Consider the following 23063-nt stretch of genomic DNA (forward strand, 5'->3'; position numbering starts at 1 on the left):
GACATTTCTGCAATTGTGGGCTCTTCTCCCCGCAGTCCGCTGCTCTTTTTTGAATTTAGCATAGCTGCGTTCACACAGCTGAATGATCCATTCACAGATCCTTTGACAAGATCTGTGAAAGGAAACGCTACAAGTCCCATCAACCATTGGGGTAGAGGGACTTGTATGTCTCAATGAAATACAAGTGCAGCGACATCACTACACTTGTAGTCCATTCATTCTTTCTCCCATCCATGTTACTGAATGTCCATACCTTGGGACAGCAGGGCGAGTCTACAGGAGACAGAGCATTGCACCCGCGATCCACTAATTGAGGTTGCAATGCTTTACTGGCTCCATTGCACAAAAATGCTAATTGTTTTATTTTATGAAGAAGTCTGCATTTATTATTATTATTTTCAAAAAAGTGGACTTTACCTTTTAATAAAAAGGAAAGTGCACGTCCTTTAAAATGCCTATTGTGGTGCGTTGCCCACCCATTCAAAATGAATAGGCTGCCTTAGCCTAACACACATTACTGCGCGTTCGATAACGCACTACCATAGTGTGAAACCTTAAGAGCTGCAGTACAAGGGCAGGAAAACTAATTTTGTACATTTTTTTTGTTTTGTATTGTCGAAGTTCTTGTTCTTAACATATGTTGTTGTTTTCTAGTTATTTCTGTTAGAACAGAAACTTGTTTTCCTAACCATGGGCCACTTTATTCAGAGCCTGCAGTAGTCTGTTACATTTTGAGAGTTTCCAAGATTTTCCAAAAGTTCTCGGCTGCTTTGGTCCTCCTGCATGTGCTAATATTGGTCCTCATTGCATTAGTTACTAGTATGCCTAGTGTTCTCTTCAGACACTTGTGTGTATGAGGCATTTATGTTTAGAAATTAATTCCATCTGGCTTTAGGAGCAGTAATCCTATATTCCTCTAGCATTTAGCTCCATTTCCAAGTAACCCAAGGCTGTGATGTCTGCTTGTTGCAAACCTTAGAGGTCCAAGGTAGCTGACAAATACAAACTTTCAAAATGTACTGGAAAACCTTTTGTCAGTTGTACTATTGTTAGGAGACAGTTTATATTATTTACAGATTGTCTCACATTTTTGTTTTATTTATTGTGCAAAATACTCACTTTTATTAGTTAACTACATCATTTAAACTTTGATTTGCATTGTTTAATTTATCATAGCTGTTTATTTTAGTTTTTTTTTTGTGGCAATAAAAACAGAGAGACTGTATTGTTAGGGTGTTGAGGCTTTTTTTTTTTATTCCCAAGTTTTAAAGTGACACGAAGTTAAATCTTAAAAATACATTCACGTACATTAAGTATTAACAAAAATGTATCTTAGTTGTGTATCATTCAGCTGTAGAGCCTCAACTCATCTCTGAATTTGTGCCGACACTGTCCTTCCTTCTGGAGGGTGGCTACTTTTGTTCCCCATTGTCCCTGTGCGTATTGTAAAGTAGGAGAAGAATGGTATCCACCCTCCAGAAGGGAGGACAGTGTCCGCACAAATTCAGGGATGATTTGAGGCTCTACAGCCGAGTGATACACAAATAAGATACATTTTTGTTAATAGTTAAGGTACTTGAATGCATTTTTAAGATTAAACTCCTGAGTTTAGTGTCACTTTAAGCTGGCCATAGACATCAGAGGACGGTTGAACATGCAGGCATTGTTCTACCATGTTTAGATGTCTACATGGCCAGCTTTAAACATAAACATGAATGCTTGACTGAACATCCATGTTTATACTTTTGACGAGGTATAAAGGAGGCGCATATGCAGCTCCCTGCTCTGCCTGTCTTTTTTTCTATCTGGTCTGATCATTGTTTCTCCTGAGAATTCTCAGCCACTTGTGTCTGCAAACGCAGCTTAAGGTAGCAATTGTTAATCAGCCTGTCAGATTCACTGTTAGCAAAATGGAGATGAAGTATTTCTATTGAAGAACGATTGTTGTCCAAATTGTATGACTGTGACAGCTTTTTAGGTCGGAGGAAAAATATTTAAAGCTAAACTCCGGGCAGATATAAAATGCAGCAAATAATGCAGTTGTAAAGTCCATTAAAAAAAACATAAAATGTGCTTTATTAAATTTTTTCCCTTGCACAGCAGTAATAACCCTGTACAGCAGCACTCGGATTAGTAAAGGGAGGGCAAGCACTTTGAAGCAATGAGGCTTTGCTGCATGCACATACAGGTGAAACTCGAATAATTAGAATATCGTGCAAAGTTCATTTATTTCACTAATGCAACTTAAAAGGTGAAACTAATATATGAGATAGACTCATTACATGCAAAGCAAGATAGTTCAAGCTGTGATTTGTCATAATTGTGATGATTATGGCTTACAGCTCATGAAAACCCCAAATCCACAACCTCAAAAAAGTAGATTATTACATGCAATCAATAAAACAAGGATTGTACATAGAACAATATCGGACCTCTGAAAAGTACAAGCATGCATATGTACTCAGTACTTGGTTTGGGCCCCTTTTGCAGCACTTACTGCAATTACTTTTGCACGATATTCTAATTATTCGAGTTTCACCTGTATACTGACAGTGAACTTGCTGACAGGAGAGGGCAGGTTGATTGCCTCATTCATGTTCTGATGATTCATTGTCTAGCCAACGGGCAGTAAGTGTATTTTGGCCCTGTATTCTTAACCAAGCTGAACTACTGCTGCAGTGCTAGTTGAAGATCTGCCTAGCCTCTCTGGCAGGTATCTGGATCACAAGAGTGGCTGAACAGAAATGCAGGTAAAACTGTTCTAAATGTTTAAATGTTTATTTAAAGTGAACTATGGCTCAACCTTTTTTTTGGCCAAAGTTCTATGAGGGTAACAGGAGGGCATGTACTATGTCCTTCTGTGAGCCGCCACCTGATTTGACAGCTGCCTCTCTAGAGGCAGAGCCAGCAGTGCGTGCCCTATCCCCCCGTCCATTCCTCCAGTCGGTACTGGAGGAACGGAGAGGGGAAGGGGGAATTCCTGTGGAGAGCGGTGACTGCCAATTACTGTTCTCTGCAGGTAGAAGATCGGGAGCTCTGCATTTAGCGGTATGTGATTGCTCTGTTCTTGATCTATAGAACTGACGCGTGACCACCTCAGTGTCACACGTTGGCTCTAACTATGGGGATAAGTTTATTTCACTCTCCCCATAGTTCTCCTTTTTTAGCTTCTTTCCTGGAGTTCAGCTTTTCATTCAGGCAGCTTATTTTCAATTTGTTTTCTAGTCTGACATGGAAAGGTTTCATGATGGACAGAAAGTATTTTGAGGTCCAGGTTTTACAAGTTGTATAACCTTTTTTGCACCTTCTTATGCAGCCTGGCCCTGACATATTTTTAACTTTTAATGGTAGAGGTTTAGATTGTTTTGTTTTTAGTTGGGTTTCCAAATCTTCTTTCCTTTTTTGTCCATTGAGGGACACAGTAAGTCTTTCACTTTCAGGTTATACTTCTGCCTACAAAACACTAGGCAGTCGGGTTATACTTCTTGCAAACAAAAGACCTGTATGCCAGAACAGGATAACACCTTCTACTACCAGCGTGCCTCATTTTTTGGTAGTGTCTGAAGAGGATGGACTTCTACTTCTAACCTTCTCCTTTTTTTTTTTTCCTTTTTTTCCCCCCCCTTACTCATCAATAATTTTCTTTAGTCACAACTCTTTTCTATATGGCTTCTAGAGCTGGTCTTTCATTGTGGCTACCTGGCACAATCATTCTCAGCCTGACTTTTGGAATGCCACATCCAGACCCCGCTGCTATGGATGCTGCAGGGATAGCCTGGAAGCGACCTCCAGGCACTGGATTCAGAGTAGAGAACTTTGCAGAATCTGTTCTAGTAAGAAGTTATGTGCAAAGTTTTTTTCCACATCCAGTGCCACTGGCATTGCCTCAGTGCTTGTCCTGTTTCTAAAGACTTTGTAAGTAAGCCAGTCGGGGCCAGGCACTGGGAGTTAACTTAAGTACATTGATCACTGGGTACTTTTAAAATTTCCCATTTCCCATTGTTTTCCACTGCAGTCAGTTAATGCTGTGTGACTAAGCACTGACTTTTTCTGCAGGGTGCAATGTCATGCTCTGTGCTCTTTCGCACTATATAGCCTAGACGTAGCATCTTCCCCCTGCTGCTCCTGCTTGCAAAGAGCAACATGAAATTTCAACCATGAATCCATTCCTGCTGCCCGTCTACAGTGACTTTGGTCACTCTGACCACACAGGCCATACCCGATTTGCTTGAGCAGGCGCTTATCTGATCTACCCATTGCTTTTGAGTGCTTACCCACTGAGACTCTGTATGATTCTGAGTTGCTCCATTCTTTGTATGACCAGCTTGCCCCTGTGGAATCTCAGTGCACTGCTATTACTCCCTAGTTAAGAGATTGTTTCAACAATTGATGGATGGCACACCACTTGGAAACTAGAGGATTAGCCTGTTGCTTCTGCTAGTGTGGTTTCCAGTCTTAGGTCATTTAGGTCTATTTGAGAACATTGCTCAGACAAGACAAATTCTTCCACAGTAGCAACTACTAACTCTCTGATCTCAGATGTGAGCTCTCCAGTCCAGGTGTTGGTTCACTCTTGGCTTTTGCATGAGAGTTTTGAGCCTGATGGTAGCCTTCTTCTGGGTGGTTCCATTAGCCCAATGCCACAAACCTCTACAACGCAATATTCTGCCATCATGGGTAAAGTCCCTGTAGAGACTGATTTTTTTTTTGGCCACTGAGGACCATATTGTGCCTGGCCTGGTGGCTTAGAAATACAGCTCTGGAATCTATGACATTTGTCCTTCGCTTCTTCAAGAAGATCCTTATGATGGATGCCAGCCTGACAGGCTGGGGAGGAATCCTGGGCAGGGGACTTTTCCCCCTGATCAACATTGTGACGCTTTAGGCTATTTGCCTGTCTCTGCAGCATTGGACTGATCTGGAGGCAGTCGCACAACGCCATGGTTGGGGCATATATCAGACATCAGGGAGGAACCAGATGTTCTGGACAGAAATTTGTCATCCCAGATGGTTCCAGTAAGGGTACACTGGCTTCTCATACCATCATCTCTAGTTGCTCAGAGAGACCATAGCTTAAGCTTGTGGTCTCAAGGATTACGTTCCATCCTTTCTTATCAAGGCAGACTCTACTAGATCTGTGAATGGTTCTTGGGCTTTTTGGCATTAAGCAAATGTTTCTTTGATTTGCATAGCTGCCACCTGGTCTTCGGTTCTCTAAGTTCTACCAGGTGGATTTTACAACCTCATCTGATGTCTGCTTCAGGCGTCTCTTTAGCTGTAGACAATCCCCAGATCTTTGTTGTTTTTATTGGGCCTGTTTATAATTTTCTGCTGTGTTGTTTACCCTTTAGTTGGACTGCTTTTGGGCAACCTTAAGGTAAAAGACATCCTGTGACCCTCAATTAACATTTTTTTTTCCCTCTGTGGTAAACATGCACTTCATTCACTCCCAGAAATTTCCGTTAACTTAATGTGCCCTGCACCTGATCTCAGTGCTGAATACTAATAATCCCAAGCTTTAAATACTGTATGATATTGAGTTAAAGTGTATCCAACCAAAAAAAAACAAAAATTTAATATATTGCAGCTTGCCCGGTCCTAAGATGTGGTGACTGCATTAGTTTTCACTTTATTGAGACGATTTCCAACAAGTACAGATAATGTGGACCTTGGTAGAAATGCAGGTTTTTTTTATTGTCACTACAATTGGAAAGCACAACAAGATTTTTCTTTTCTTGTGTAAACAACTTGTCTTAATCCACCATGTAATGGAGATGAACAAAAGTAGATATGTCCAGGCTGTGTGACAACCATGGCTGCCCTCATAGATACAGTGTAGAAACAAAATGTATATGGGGACATAAAGGCACAGGAAGTGTGTTATGCGCAAGATTACCATGTAAAGGTAAATGGCAACAAAAATATTGCAGCCACCACAACTAAGGCCTGGTAGGTAAGCTGCAAGTTAGTATTTTTGTTTTTAGGTTTAGATTAGCTTTAGGTTTAAAACTTTGAGTGAAAAAATGTAAGTGTACTTAAGAGAAAGTGGAACTCCAAACATAAGACACCACTAATCGTGTGAATATAACTTCTGAAATGTCAGATAATTGGTTTATCTGAAATTGTATTGCTCTCTTCAGTGTGTGCTGACTTGGTAACATAGTAGATTGCATGAGATTTGGGGCAATATAACATTACTCTGGCTAGTCCACACCCTCCCTGATAAGTGCAAATCCATGCTTAGCTAAGAGCTACAAGACATTTCCCAAAACGGTTATGATGTCTAATGCTATCTGCAGGTCATCGTGACCCACTGAGCTATTTTTTTTTTTTTTTTTTTTTACAAGGTTAAAAATTGACCTTTTATTAGGCAATTGCTAACATAGTGGCAGCGCCAGTGGAGTCTGCAACGTGCATAGTCATGCATGCTTTCACAGTACAATCATCCACTTCTATGCTCTAAACTAACAGGCCTTTTTTTGTTTCTTTTTTTACATTTATAAAAGCTTTAATTGCAGAACATTCCTGATAATGTGTCTTGTACCGCATCTTACTGCATATGGCATGCTCCATATAACTGTTAAAAATCTTTACATTCAGGTATAAAATGTAATTACTTGATGTTTAAAAGTATTTTGGTTCAAGGGTTTTCCTAGCTCCCATTTTCAAATGTACATCTGACCCCTTGCACAGGGCCAATATGTAATGCATTTAGTCTGTTCAAAAATGATAGCATGACTGGCCACACATGTGCATAAATCTTTAGAGTTTTCATCTAGCTTTTTATTAAAATGCATCAAGGCAGCCTAACAACATTACAGTCATGTGATGTTTTACCCTGTTGGTGGTAGATCATTTATCCATTCAAATATTTTTGCATTCAAAGGCTAGTTAAGTGATTGGAATTGCTAGAAAATTGCCTTGGGTTTAGCCAGTATTCATCCAGCCTAGATGACTGTGAGACAAGGATCCCAATTTTGCAAAATAGATGCACATCAGTTTTACTAATGTGCAAGAAGCACCCAAATATATTCAAGAATCCCTTAAAGAGAGTCTTCCAAAAGCATTGCTAATTGTGGCTAGCCTGTTTCCCATATTCATTACATATTTACTACATTATATTTTGTTTATGATTTTAAGGTGGTAAATGTTGGAACCCCTGGTTTTTACTACTATGTGTTCTAGTTGGTTAAGTTTCCTCTTGCTTCCTGTCCTGATGATACAGTGAAGGGAAATGTGTCCAACTGGGATACAGACAACAATAACAACTGATTACGTTTCAGTCTTGTGAGGGAGGCTTAGAACTATTGTCATTCTATTTACAAATGGCATTAAAACAAGACAGAAATGTTAACCTTTCCTTAGGAACTAAGGATAGGAACTATCCTATACTAAAACATTTTGACTGTATCTCCACTTTAAAGGAAGACTTTCACGAGGGAAACATGTAGGCCGCCATTACTTCTTTCATTCTGAAAGTGCTGGTTGCCTGGTATCATCCTGACCCTGTTACATTGCTTTATTAATCTGGAACCAGTATGCAGAAAAGGACTCCTGACTTTTCTCTGAATTTCCTGATCTGCATACTTGTTCCAGGTCAGTTATTTAGAAAGTAAGGTACACTGTTGCCTCGCCCCAATCATGGCAATGTGACAGTGTCTTTGCAAAGGGGCTTCCCTGACCCACTGATGCCCACCTTTCTATCCCTTTCCCACAGCTCCTTTTTTGTCACAGCTGGCTACAATACCTGATGCTTCCGGGTATCGGGCTGTAAATGACAGTGCTTGGGTCTAGCAGCCAACCACTAAGCCCAAGCACTTTCACGTCCCAGAGGGTGTAATGTGGCAGTTTCCTATAGCTAGCGCCCATCGCTGGGGACTTCCGATGGAGAAGTAGCTGGAAAGCGAGTATAAGTGGGTCCTGGGGAAGGGGGGCTTTGCATAGACACTTAATTTGCCCTGAATCGGCAAGGTGACAAGGTTAGGGGCTTGGCCATTATGTTGACCTAACTAGCTTACAGAGACACTTTTAGAAGGAGGTCATCAGTGGCAGCCACCGTACTTCTCTCGACAGGTCTACTTTAAGTAGTTTAGGTTTGTCATTTTGTGTATGATAATTACTGTACAACAGTTACGTTTGTTGGCACACTAATATCTGCAACTGAAACTTATTGGAATATGTTTCACAAGATATTACACATGATATACAACTTTTGTATGGTTTGATTTTTTTTTCCATCTTACATTTTTCATTTGAACCAGGGATCAGTATTGTGCACACCACCTATTAGTTAGCAGAGTAAGCCAAAGGTTCCTTCTTCAGATAATTATATTCTACAGAGATGATAGATTTTTAGATGTGTAAATACAGCGTGTTATAGGCAAGTTTGTCCTGTGAAATGTTTTGTGGCATTTAATATAGCTATATTTATTTTGTAGATGTAGACGTGAATATTTCACATTTATGTCTGTTTTATTGTATATAAGAGGTTTACCATGCTTTATTTTTAAATAAATGGCAACAATGTCATAAAAGCTTCTGTCATCTTTTAAAGAATTACAGACAAAGTGCATGTGCTATTCACTAGCTACTGTGAAATGTCTCTACATACCTTAAGGGGTAAGTACATCAAGCGAATATTGTTTGGGAGGTTGATGCGAGAGGCAAAACAGCTTTTCTTTTTCAAGCACTCGAGTGGCCAGATCTTTGCATTAGTGTTCTAAGCTTTGCTCACCTTTTAATGCCGAATGTGAAAGGGGTTCTCACTGCTGAATTCTCTGTTTATTTTACATTATGAACATTTTGCAGGCTTGAGATTCCTGTACTGCATAATGGGTGCAGCAGTAGGGCAGGCCCTAGAAAGCCTAACACATAGTCCTTTTCAATCAAACCCATGACAAAAAAAAACACTTAAAGTAGATCTCCAGGCAACTGCTAAATACACAGTTAAAATAAATGTGACGGCTTGTCTCCGAGTAAGCTGAAATGGTGAAACGTGTTAGAAATTGAGGATACATGAAGAAGAATGGACAGTGTATTTTTGCTCCTTTTTAAAGTGACCCTAAACTCAGATGGTAAACCTTAAAAATGCATTTAAGTACCTTTTAACTATTAACAAAAATGTATCTTGTTTGGGTGTCACTTGGCTGTAGATCCTCAAATCATCTCTGAATTCATGTTGACACTGTCCTTCCTTTTGGGGGCTGGCTACTTTTGTTCCCCATGGTCCCTGTGTGTTTTTGTAAAATAGACCCACTCCACGCTCACTCCTGTGATAGACTATAATCTCAATACCAATTAGTAAACTAAACATGAGATTGTAGTCTGTGACGAGCCATTTTGAAGCGGTGAACACTTTGCATCACAGACAGGGACCATGGAGAACAACGGTAGGCAACCTCCAGAAGGAAGGACAGCACGGATTTGGAGATGATTTGAGGATCTACAACCAAGTGATACACAAATAAAGCTATATTTTTGTTAATAGGGTATTGAATGCATTTTTAATATTTAACTCCTGGGTTTACTAAAGATTTTATCTTCGATGATGACTCGTGGAGTGTAGCATTTTTTGAACTGTATAGTAATAGATAATTTGCGCTAATGGAAACAGCTAATTAATATTAAATGGTTAAAAGCTGCTACAATAAGGCTAGCATGCTCTATCAATAATTTTTTGAACTGCGTTACTACATGCTGACTCCTTTTTTCAATACACACTACATTGCCTTTCTGGTACAAGCTATGCATATTGGCTATTATGACTAAAATGACTGCATGCTTCTTCCATGTCAGTGATTTCAAAAGTATTAGTCAGTAGACATGTGCGATTCGTTTCGTTCCGAATCGAAATTCGGACGAATTTTCGGAAATTCTGAATGCAAACGAATCCGAATTTCCATTTCCGAAATTCGGTAGCGTTAGTACGAACGTTCGTTTCGTATTCTGTTCTTATTCGTTTCGTTCGTTGGAGCAAAGTGACATTAGAGAAGGAGAAAAATATTTTTCCCCCTTCAAATGTCACTTTGCTGCAAACGAACGAACGAAACGAATAAGAACAGAATACGAAACGAACGTTCGAACGAACGCTACCGAATTTCGTCCGAATCCGAATTCCGAATCCGAATTGACTTTCACACCCGAATCCCGAAAAACGAAATAACACAAATCCGAATGTAAAACTAAACTAAACGAATTTTTTGGCAGTGCACATGTCTATTAGTCAGTCTACCTAACGACTAGCATTTCTGCAATGGTGGCCTCCTATTTTTACCATGATGCTTTTCCTTTAAAGGGATCTTATATGGACTGAAATATGGAAGCTGCCATTAATGACTTGGTTTTTAAAGATATGGGATCTAGGCCGGTTATCCTTATCCTGGTTTCACTTCCTAATGATTCTCTAACCTTACAAAAAGCAAGCAAGACAGGATGTGAGACTCTTCAGACCTCACTGACTGCATGCAAATTCCAGGTTAGTGACTCCCTAGGTTGTAAAGCCATGATCAGAATGAAGATTCTGGAGCTTATAGTATCTTTTTATGAAGACATTAAAAATACAACTCTAAAATTTCTGTAAAGAACACTCATCATGTGGTCTGTTGAGCAGGAAATGGACTTGCCTATCTTTCTCTGTGGCTTGGTTCGAGTGCTTGTGCACTAATAAGGAGGTCACCGACTCATTAGAAGCTGTTAATAATGGCCAGGAAAGGGTAGTGACAGGTGGTTCGTTCTATATACCCGTTTCTTATTTAATTGGGGAGGTTGCTTAGGAGGAATTTGCTTTCAAAAGATAACTAACTGCCTGTGAATCCAATAACTATGTGGTAGTTAAAACGACTTCTCATTACTCTACTCTCCTCTGGCAACCACTGGGGTGGACCCCAGCATGGGAGGATCTCCTAAGCGCCTGTCTAAGTCACCAGTAGCTCCATGTGGATGTGGACACCAACAAGCAGAGGACAAGGCTTTCAGAAGCCAGTCTAAGCTTTCACCATCGGTGAGACGGGCGTCACTGATCACCATGCATCACTGTGGGTTTGGTGATGCGCAGTGTTGCTTTTGCACCAAACATAATTTTTAGAACTATGGCCTAAAAGTTCAATGTTGGTCTCGTCCGACCATAAAGACTTTTTGTGTAGGTTTTTGCAAAATGCAGTCGGGCATAGATGTTTTTCTTGAACAGGCTTTCATCTTGCTACCCTACCCCACAGCCCAGACATCTTAAGAATATGGGAGATTGTTGTCATATGTAGTATATAACCAGTACTAGCCAGAAATTCCTTCAACTCCTCTAATGTTGCTGTAGGCCTCTTGGCAGCCTCCCGTACCAGTTTTCTGCTCGCTTCTTTTTCATCAATTACCAGTTCTTGGTAATTTCACTGTAAGCTCTTTGCGGGCCATGTGTTTTTTTGTGTTTTTTTTTCAGCTGGCATCTTTACAGGGGTGTGTAAATTTTCTATATCCACTGTATGCTGTGTCCAGTTATAACACGAAAAAGCCCCTGTCTCTTTTTGTCAACTTTCTACAGTTTTTGACACAATAAAAAAATGATCAAATTATAAAGGTGTGTTGAATTTTAATACTACAGGTGCTACCAATGCTATGTAATAAAGTAATTGAAAAAAATTCCATAAGATTCTTTAGTTCTGGGGTCTATTTATTAATGTTTTCATCTAAGAGTAACACATTTTTCACCTAAGATTCAGTTAGAACAGTGTGTGAATCTTGCGTGAAAAAAATGTATAGACCCCTGTGTAACCTATTTGGATGTAGATCAACTAAATTGGAAGGAGAGTCCATGCATACATGATTTGCAAGACTACAGTAAATATATCACCTCTCCTATAAGGCATGCCGCAGGATAGAACGAAGAGTGGATTTCATATCTCACATTTTGTATTGCATTCTATGTTTTTCTACTGTAAGTCAGTGCAATATTTGCCATCATGGCGTTTTGTTAAGACTTTGCATCATGAAATTTTAAACAATAATTAATGTCGGTCATTTTTTGATTTACTCCATTAATACATTTTCAATGATTTGATAAGAGTTTGTTAATAAATGTTCTCGCAGGAAAAGCTAATTTTTGTCTTGGCTATGATGGTAACTCTGGGCTTTGAAAAGCTTATGAGGTTTTTTGTGTTGTGTTTTAATATCTATAACTAGTAACTTGTTTCCCACAGCGAATGGTCAATGCAGTTGTCAATATCCGTATTTATAATGGTACAGCAAACATGGAAGCTAATGTTGGTTTTGATTTCTTATGTTTTTTTATTAGAGGTCTTGTTTTAGGTTACGGTAGAACGTATTTAGGTATCAGTATTTTATGTTCTTGACTGCCTTTTTAGATGTTGAAGCTGCATATTGGAAAGAATTCTGATGAGCCCACAAACTGGGTTCTTATGACATGACATTACTGCCCTTTTCTACCCTTCTAGCCAAAGGCCAACTCCAATGCTATTTGTGGAATTTGTCTGAAGGGTAAGGATGACAAAAAGAAGGGAAGAGCCGAGAAGCTTATACACTGCTCCCAGTGTGAGAATAGTGGTAAGTCATTAAAGTGTAAATCCTAACTATGGATGTGTCTTTTTTTCAATCTTTTTGTCTGTTAAATATACTATTGAAAGGGTTTTTAAATATCAAATAAATAAATGAAATTAAAAAAATATATAAAGATAAATACCCGTTGATGCTGCTAGAAATCCTAGTGAGCTTATAACTTCCTTTTTGTGTTCTGCATCTGCAGACTGTTATCAGTTAGCATTTTTCTAGTTCTCTCTCTGGACTACGAAACGCCCTCCATGTTATGGAAATGGGGAGTCCTCAGACACTTTCTCCCCTAAGATGCCCTTCTTGTTCTTTCAAGCATGGTGAGTGAGCAGTGCCCACTAGGACAGAAAGTGTGTTCCTGGCAGGGTCGCCATGTGAAAATAAAGGGGAGAAAAAACCTAAAAATAGAAAACAAATGCAGCCACATCATCTAACGACTAGTAAGCTGCAATATAATACATTTTTGGGTTTACATAGACTTTAATATTTTGTGGAAAATCCTTTGATTGTCAGCTGTGTTGATTCGGTTATTGTGTTGTGAACAATTGCTGAGCTCACTTAGAATTCGAAAATGTAGAATCCTGATGCAAAAGCAGAAATTTGGGTTTTGGGGCTTCCTTGAAAATCAAACAAAAATGTTAGTGTTTTATTTTGACCCAGAACTTCTTTCAACCTTTTGGTGTGACCAGGATTATCCAGCTTTCACCTTTTAATTTTGTATTGTTAATGCCTGCTTTTTGATCCATAATTTTGTCTACATTTTTGCATGAATGGTTTTTAAATTTAAGATCTAAACTTTATAGTACTTGTTGTTTTTTTGTCATGTTCAAAAGAACGGGAAAGTTAGAACCTCTCAGGTTTTTTTCATTGGGGTGTGCGTGTGCCTCTCTCCAATTTAGAGATCGCCTCTTAGTATGCTGTGCTATCTATTGCCACATGGACAAAGAGTGAGGGTAGATCTAAAATGTTATGGTTGTTCCTGGAAGAAGGGTAGTGGGTATCTCATTCAATGGGGACTCCTATTTTAATGGCAATGGTCACATATAGGATTTTCACTTGGTGGGGGGGACTTCCACTATGATGATGCTTATTTTTATTAACTTGTGGAACCTCCTTTTTATTGGTGGTTACCTTAACCTAATGTTTTTATTATTTAGCTGAGAATAGCCCAAGGTAGGTATTATTTTGGTCTATCCCTATATAAAGTGCTATTTCACCTGATGTATATTTTTGGATACATTGCTTGAATAACCTGGTTTAGATCACTGCATTTTGATAGGATAGAATTTGCATTGTTTTTCCCATACTGACCCCCTTGTGTTTTTAGGCTTTCTGGTATGTTTAAGGACTTGAAACCTCTTTTAGATTTAACATAACAGACAAATGATCTGACAGTGTGCTGTGAACATTTAAATTAATTGATCAATCTGCTTTAAACCCATCCAAGTCCTGAGCCAAAGAAAGTCTGAAGTCCCACTGTTTTATCCTATCCAGCATAACGCTGTGCTACTTTACCAAAGAGGTTTTTTTTCAGTACCATCTTTACCACGGCAGTTTTTTTCAGTAGTGCTGTAAAGTGTCAAGGTGATCTTTAGCAAACTTCTGATCATCAGCATTTTTTGAAGAGTAGTGCTTTATGTGGTTCTCATGTGAACACTGCTCTTGCTTAGTTTTACTTTTTGGCTTATCACCCAGTGGCATGCCCTTGCTTTGCTTTTGTACAATGCCTACTCCTAGAGAAAATGTATTTCTGGGGAACTAATACACTTTAAAGGAAATGTTTTGTGTTATTCTGGATTCTGATCAGTCAGGGAAGCATGAATATTTTGTTTTTCAATATCCATCCATCATGTGGAGCTGCAGGCACTAGTCAATTCCACATGTTTGCAAAACAAGTCTTGCAAGTTTTGTTAAAAATAATGGTTGCTTACAAATCTCAGTAGCTCAAATTTATACACACAGCTTAATGAGTCACAGTAGTGGCTCATCCTTCTCTGTACTGAGGGGGGCTCAGGTAGTTTCAATTGGAGAGAGAGTGAGTCTGAAAGCAAGCAGCTTCCACTGTGATCTCTATTTAGAAATCATTTCTAAACAAGGATAAAACTTCCTTTGTCATGTAATATGGCTACATATTTCTCTGACAGCAATGATAATAGTTGATATTTTTCTGTTTATTTTATCTCTCCAGGTCACCCTTCATGCTTGGATATGGCACCAGAATTAGTTGCAATAATAAAAAAATACCCTTGGCAATGTATGGAGTGCAAAACATGTATCATATGTAGCCAGCCTCACCATGAAGAGGAGATGATGTTTTGTGACCACTGTGACCGTGGCTATCATACTTTCTGTGTCGGGCTTGGTGCTCTTCCATCAGGTATGTTTGCTGATCAGTGCTAAATCCTACAAAGTGCATTACATGGCAATTCTATGAATAAACTTTGTAGTATTCAGTAGGCTACATGGAAATATTGGTTCCCTTTTTTGGATGTCATGGACCTTATTTACTAAAGATCCTGAGGGGATTTTATGAAAACTGGAGCAGGTGGAATCTGGAACAGTTGTCCATAGCAACCAGTCAGCTTCTCTCTTTCATTTTCAAAGCTTAACTGAAGAGATAAGCTGATGGGCAAGTGTTCCAGATTCTGTCTGCTGCAGTTTTCACAAATTTCCCCGATTTAATGTTTTCATTTTTCTTGGTAAACACTTAGAGTTGAAATAAGGGCAGCACAGTGGCGTAGTGGTTAGCACTTCTGCCTTGCAGCACTGGGGATCCCTGGTTTGAATCCTGGCCAGGTCACTAGCTGCATTTTGTCCCTGTGCTTGCCTGGGTTTCCTCCGGGTACTCTGGTTTCCTCCCACACTCCAATACATGCTGGTAGGTTAATTGGCTTCTGTCTAAACTGGCCCTGTATGTATGTGAGATAGGGACCTTAGGTTGTGAGCTCCTTGAGGACAGGGACAGATGTGAATGTGCAACTATGTAAAGCGCTGCGTAAAATGTCAGCGCTATATAAATACCTGTAATAAATAGGGGATACAAAATAACAGGCAGGCTTTATTTGACGGAAGAGATTGTTTTATACATATAGATAGAGCTGCTTTTCTCAACCAGGGTCCCCGGGGTACCTTCTGGCTTTTGTAAGGGGTGCCTCAAATATTTTGCTTAAGGGTAGACTCTGATATGAAAGGGGGGTCCTGCTGTGGAGGAGGGGGGCTTCTAATGTAAAGGGGGGGTCCTTATGTGATGGGGCCCCCCTAAAAAGCCATCCAAACCCCCTGTCTAGGATAAGGGGGGGAGTACCACAAATCCTTTTTAAGATTGATTTTCACATTTTAGACTGAGGTGCCTCTAGATTATACATAGTTTTAAAAGTTGCCATGACTAAAAATAGCTTGAGAAATGCTAAGAGAGAATGTATCTTTGCAGAGTGGTTTCCTCCAAAACATAGCACAATGCATATTGCAGACAGTCGAATACAGCAATGTCACATTTCTCACAACTAGAAAATGTTTTTCAGTTTAATATATACTTCTTCTTTATCAAGATGATAGTCGTAGGTTTGATTTACTACTGTATATAGTCGTTTGTTTTTAAATGTGACAATTACAGGGATTACTGGCTAATTTCTTACAGCCCTGATGGTGTATAATGCACAAACATACATAAGCACTTCTATGCCGCATAGAGTTCTGTTCATCTTTTAGAGAATGAGAGGTATTTGTAAAAGAACATATTTGCAGAAGCTACTGCATATATAACCCCTTTATGACTGAGCTTGTTTTTAGTTTCTGTTCGTTAATGACTGACGCACATTTTACATTTTTGCTGTGTAATTCTTCCACGGCAGTAATATACTTTCTTACATAGTGCACCCACACATATTATATATTGTTTTTAGAGGACAGATGGGGCTATATATTTATATCACATATGTGTGCCTATTGCCTCACTTAGGATAAATAAAATATTTTAAAAAAAGGAAAAAACATACAGAAAACACTTTTCCCCAGTTTTGATTATTATTTCCTTTTAGAAAAATAGCACAGCTAAAAGGCATTAAAATAAATTCCTGTATTTGTCCTTTTATTTGGAAACACCTCACACCCCTAGGATTCCCAAAAAATTTCTGTACTTTAAAACCAAAACCTAACAGTGGTCACCTGGCATACAATGTAAGTGTGCTAGGTGACAGTGACACACTTTGAACATTGCTGTCATATGGGGGGATACAATTCTATTTGTTTTTAATGATATCAAGCAGTTATTGTCAATTGATCTCCCTATGACTGCTTGATAATTTGATAGATTAGTTTTTGGTAATTATTAGGCTGCTCCAAACTTAGGAACAGCAAACAATAACCTTAGTGACAGCATGTCAGGATCACTGTCAGTAAAGGCTTCTGATCGTTCCCAAATATGATCAGAAGCCTGCAACATTTTTTCGGAACAGAAACTTAGCTTTCAATTCTGAAAAATCGATCTGTACCAGCTGTCAGTGACAGCAAGTGCGGTAAATATCGCTCTATCACTGCCAGACACCCGATCCCTGAAAATTGGGTGTCTGAAAAAGCGTAACACTTTCATTAATGGATGCCTCAATACCGAAGGGGATAAGTAGAAGAGTAGAAACATTGGAGTTTCCATTGCAGGCTTGATTTTGAAGGTGCACTGGGGCATAGGCAGCCTCTAAATCTCTGAAAGGAGAAGCGCAGAGGCTGCTTTTGCTGACATCTCTTGAAAATGCTAGTTGCCTGATGTTCATGCTGATCAGCGTACTATTTATAGGTCAGTGACTCAAAGTACTGATGAATAAGGGGCAGTCATGGAAGATTTCAAGAGGCTAGCAATAGTAGTCTCTTTTCCCATTAATTAATAGGGTGTGTGTGTGGGGGGGGGGGTCTATTTTATATAGATCTGTTTGTCTACATTTTGACTTTTTTGGAGCTTTTTATTTTTTATCTGTGGCAGCTGATCCAGCTACCACACACCTTCTCAAAAAGAGATCACTTATGTTTATAAAACATGAGTCTCACACCTTCCCCTTCCATGCCATCTATAGTTCCACTACAGAGCTCATGGCAGTGGGGGACCCCAAAGGCCTCAGCCTACATGGGGATCAGATCATCTTCTCCAGTGACCCAATGGGTCACTGCCCATTTCTGTTTGTTTTTTTTCCCTGTATAAGCCCTAATGCCCCCCTGTTGGTAGGTCTGTAGAGAAGTGCCCGCACATGTGCAGAACACCATGCTTAGTGGTGCGTGTGGAAGAGCTGTCCAACTGTATAGACTGCAGGCCTTGGCCTTGGCCTGGGGTAGTCCACTGTTTAGAGATAATTAGTTAGGAACATCATTAGGAACTGTAAGTGGCATGGTGTAGGCAGATGGGGAGGGCAATGAGATTCATATTTTATGAAAGTATTATCTTTTAAGAAGTTAGGGGATCTAAAGTATTAGTGCCTTTTACATACACTTTTTATAGTAATTGCCGTAAGAGTATAAATTACAAATATCCATGTGCATATGGTTTTATGTTTATATGAGAACACTGCTTATGGCTGTTTAAAAACAAGAATATATTTTTATTTTTATTTTATTTTAAAGGTCCCTGGATATGTGACTGCTGTCAGAATGTTTCAGCCACACCAAAAAAGGGAGTTAAAAGAGGCAAAAACAGTAAAGAAGGATAAACTAAATGTATTTATAGATGCTGATTGTACAAGCCTTTTAAAATGGTGCTACACAACTAAATACTCTTACGTGATCTACAAACATATTTCAGTTACATGCCACTTTTTCACATTTTTAAACCAAATGAAAAACACAAGGTTGGAATTTTACTCGATCTTTCTTAACATCCTGGGACTTGATGAATATATAATTTTTGTAGATTTTTTTTTTTTTATTCAACGTTTTAACAAAAATACATATATATACCTCATACCAATGGGTTTAGAAAGAAAAGAACTCTACACATGCACTGAATATTTCCCATGTGCTGCAAATTTTAAATATTATTCCTTTTTAAATGTTGGCCTTTTATCATTGGAAATTACTAGTCACAAGTGTTTAACTTTCTTTCCTAGTTTTGGGTGGTAATAATCGCACAGACAAATCTACATCTGTTCTATTGGTGGATCATGTTTGTTGTATGTCATTCCATGTATCATTGAATATTTTATTATTGTATGTATGACTTCAGATAAGGTGTTGTCAACTGCAAGTACTGTGCTGTGCTTACTTTACATTTGTGTGAGCTGTTGTTGTAGATATTGCAAAACCTCAAAGCTGCTTAAAGCCCAGAAACATCACACTGTGACAAAATCTCAGCATGTAAGTTTTAAGAGGCGCGTGAACTGTTGTGGAATCAAGGGCTTTTCTATGGGATCAGATTCAATGGGACCATTTTTATGATGATATCAATTTCTGCTGCTTGAAAGTCGAAGATAACTTTTCAAACCTTAACTAAAGTGACGCATTTTAACTTCTCATCTGTCTTGAGTCTTTTTTTTTCTTTTTTAATTTGATTTTCAATTTCTACAGATCTACAGAACTAATTTGACATATGGCAAGATAATGGTATCTTGAATGCTAACATATTGTGGACACTTGATAATGAGGCACACAAGCAGATTTGTAACATACGAGCATAACTATATCTCGTCACTGTCAAGGCAGTCCTCTGATTGGAAAGGAAAAACTAGTTGGAGCTTAACAAGCAGCTATATTGAGTAGTTGGCTAGATATACTAGGCTGGTAGCTTCATTCAGGTCTTTATCTTTGTAAGTGTATTCATGAGTACTAAAGGCCGGTTATGACAAATGTTTCCTGGCTGCATAAGGAACAGTAAGGTGCAAAGTCCATGAACCTGTGGAAGCCAGTAAGATTTCACCTTTCATTCTGTTGAACAGAACAGCCAAAGATGACAGAGTTCTTTTTTTTTTATTATTATTTACAGGTTTGTATGTGTTTACTGCACTATGTGCATTGTAAGCATAAATTAGTTTAAGAAACATTAAGGGCCCATTAACACTATTGTGTTGCGGGAATACATACATGCATGGCATTGCCATTGATTTTGAATGGCACCTCAACACACTATGGCAATGCACATGTGTTTGGAGCCCATTGTTTGCAATTGGCTGCCATAAAGTGGACCTTTACCCCCTTGCACTAAAAATCACATCAACATGCAGGTCTGCATGCTGATATGAAATTATCTTACATTCATTAGTTAAACAAACATATGTTGCTTTTATTTACAATTACAGTTTTTCCACTTCTTCGTCCTCTTAGGCATAATGATGTAGCCCATGCCCAGCTCAAGAGATCCATCCTCGGAAGGTTATCAGCAGTGCATTGATGGGAAATCTCATCTGTAAACTGCAGAATTTCACAAGATCTCAGGGAAAGACATTTTTCCCGAGAAGATGTGCATGGTCACGTGCCAGAGTTCCAGGAAGTAAAGGGAGATATAGTAATCTGCCCTTAGTAAAAAAATAAATGGCCACCGTGAGAAGAATGTGGAGGGAAAGAATACAAAGATATTCAAAGAATAAAAAGCCGGCAATTATCTATAGGTATCCATTTGTAGATTGCGATTTACTAAACATTTCTAAAGTTGTCATTGTAAACATAAGGGTAAAGTTCCTCTTTCACACGTTGAAAAAAATGTAAATGAGCCCTCTCAGGAATCTGATATTGACATGGCAAACCAGAAAGGAACACATCCTATCATTTCTAGCCATTTGATTTTCCTGAATATGTGCTTGCTCTCTAAAGCTTAGCTTTGGATTATATGGGACTACAAAGCTTAGCTTTGGATTATATGGGACTAAGTGCATATTAATATTGCTTTAAACTACCCCCTACTACACACACGCACGTAAATTCATGGTTGTAAGACAAAGGCTGCACCCTGGCTCTGGGGCAGTTGAGTAGACTGTCGGCTCCACTGACAGTGAAAATATAATCCTGGAATAGGTATGTGGCTTTACAGCTCTCCTTCCCAGACAGTAGTAAAATTGTTCAGGTGCCATGGACTTTTTTTTCTTCTTGGCTTTGAGTCTAAAGGATGACTGCAATGGTTAGGGCAACCCACCAGTGTCCACTCGCAACAGAACAGTTGTAACACCAACTAATTTGGAAAATAAAATTTGTGTTAACACTATCCAAATGTTTGGAGATGAATGTGTCTCAGGTCTTAAAATACCTTATTTTCAAGGGTTTACTCGTTACTGCTCATTTTGCAGTTATATAAAAAGTACTGTACCGTCTTTAGATTCTTTGGACTTGTGTGGGAAAATCTGTTGCACACAGAAACGCTTGGTGCAGATCAACTGAACATCATCAGTCTACAAACACTGAGTTGGGGTTCCGTCCTCTTTTTTCGTTGAACACATTTTGTATACGTTTTTTTTTTTAATAAGCAAATAATACCTTCTACACCAGATTCTGAAACTCCTAATTGCTAATGCCAACCATTTGTAGATACACCGCTTCAAAAGTTCCAGTAACGAAGGATGCACCACTGCTAATCACCAGATAAAGCAAGGAGGGACACTACTACTCACCAGAGGAAGGGTGCTGCCAAATTATGTAATGCATATTCAGTTAATAGAGTGAATTGTGTTCTAAGTGAAAATAACCTTCAATATACTTATACTATATTTGAGGTGCACAGGGAATCCTTTTCCTCGGATTAATCCTTAGATGTATATTTAAACTCCAGTCTGCATACAAATATTAACTGTGGGTGCCCTTTCTTTATATGCAGGATACAGTGGTTGTTTAGGGGGATCTAATAGAGCATAATACCTTTTAACTGATATTAAACTCAGGAGTTCATGTTCATGTCAGGAATTCATGTTGACACTGCCCTTCCTTCTGGAGGGTGGCTACTTTTGTTCCCCATGGTCCCTGTGTTTGTTGTAAAGTAGTCACTGCTCCAAGCTCACTCCCGTGATGACCTACAATGTTATGTCCAGTTAGCTAATTTGTACTGAGATTGCAGTCTATCACAGGAGTGAGCTTGGAGCGGTGACTACAACACACAGGGACCACGAGGAACAATCGTAAGAAGGAAGGACAGTGTCAGCACCAAGTCAGAGATGATTGGAGGATCTACAGCTGAGTGATGCACAAATAAGATACATTTCTGTTAATAGTTGAAGTATTTGAATGTATTTTTAGTATTTGAATGTATTTTTAAGATTTAACTCCTGAGTTTAGTGTCACTTATTCATGATCATGCGGCAGCCGGTGCTGCTTTTCTCCCAGGCCAAAATTGGATCAGGTCTTTGATTTAATCATGAACAATGTAGGACCAGTAGTGTGCACTGGTCCTGCATTGTACATAATATTGGTGCAAGAATCAGTCATTACTACCAGAACCGGTGGGAAGCCTGCGTTACCGTAAATATTTCTTTCTAGTGGGACCCCCTAGACTAAACACACATTATATCATGCATATACATGGTGGTGGTTGGGGGGGACCGTAACATTAAATTTTTTGGCTACCCCCAAGTTTAGCTTTAAAACAAAGTGCACTTATCCTTCACGCCCCTTTTAAGTTGATGTCACTGCTCTCGCCATCCACATGCAAAAGGTAAATACTTACCTATTCCCAACACGCCTGGCCTCAGTTTGTTTGTTGGCAACTTGTAGTAGGCATCTCCTCCAACCGCCTCTGTACAGTGCATCCCTATTGACTTAGTCAATGAGGATGAATTGCGCAAGTGCAGCCAAGGGAAGGAGACATCTGCTACAGCATGGGTAGCCAAACTCCGGCCCTCCAGCTGTGGTGGAACTAAACCCCATGAGGCATTGCAAGATTCTCAACACCTGGAGAGAGATGCATCATGGGATTTGTAGTTTCACCACAGCTGAGGGCCAGAGTTTGGCTACCCCTGCACTACAGGATGTAAACAATAATCAGAGGCCAGGCCGGTTAGAACATTTGTTTTAAAGTGCACCTGTACCCAGACTTTGGAAAATGTATTTACATTTTCTTAACAAGCAGTAAAGAGCTTCAAAACAAGTCCTCGCCTCTAGCGGCTTGTACTAAGAAGTAATTAATTCTCAAGGATCACAAAATCTCAGAAGTCAGGTTTCAGTTTAGAAACACCTGATGGTTATTTACAGTCTAGCAGGCTGCCAAGATTGACTCTCCTAGAATAAAAGCTGATATTTCAGTGCCTGTGTTGTAACTTTGAAAATGAATTTATCCATAATGCCTACAGCTGCAGAGGTGAGCAAGGGCTTGTTCATATTAAATGCAATTGTTTCTCAGAAAACAAACTGTACAGTTACTTTTGTTATTCTGTGGAATTGTGCTCCAGTGCAAAATTCAGAATAACCACAGGCTGAAAATAAAGACCACCTTTCAAGAACCGCAGTCTATCTCCAGTGCTCTGATGCCCCCTACATAAATCACAACTAATGCTCTCCAATCAGCAATGCTCATGCTCCCTGGGGAAGCAAAAACATATCCCTGTCCTATCACCATTCAA

General features: G+C 39.2%; 1 protein-coding gene across 3 annotated transcripts in view; it reads left to right on the plus strand.

Annotated features, from left to right (window-relative positions):
- PHF10 (PHD finger protein 10) overlaps positions 1-19043 on the plus strand; it is a 45473-nt gene extending 26430 nt beyond the window's left edge. For all 3 annotated transcript variants that reach the window (XM_018559985.1, XM_018559986.1, XM_018559988.1), the window contains 3 exons: positions 12441-12549; positions 14741-14929; positions 18157-19043. In XM_018559985.1, the coding sequence (XP_018415487.1) occupies positions 12441-12549; positions 14741-14929; positions 18157-18242 (384 nt within the window). In that variant the 3' untranslated portion in view covers positions 18243-19043. The remainder of the gene's footprint in view (positions 1-12440; positions 12550-14740; positions 14930-18156) is intronic.
- The last annotated feature ends 4020 nt before the right edge of the window (positions 19044-23063 follow it).

This window comes from Nanorana parkeri, unplaced genomic scaffold (genome assembly GCF_000935625.1).
Source record: "Nanorana parkeri isolate BGI_ZX_2015 unplaced genomic scaffold, ASM93562v1 scaffold424, whole genome shotgun sequence".
In the NCBI taxonomy this organism is placed as follows: Eukaryota; Metazoa; Chordata; class Amphibia; order Anura; family Dicroglossidae; genus Nanorana; species Nanorana parkeri.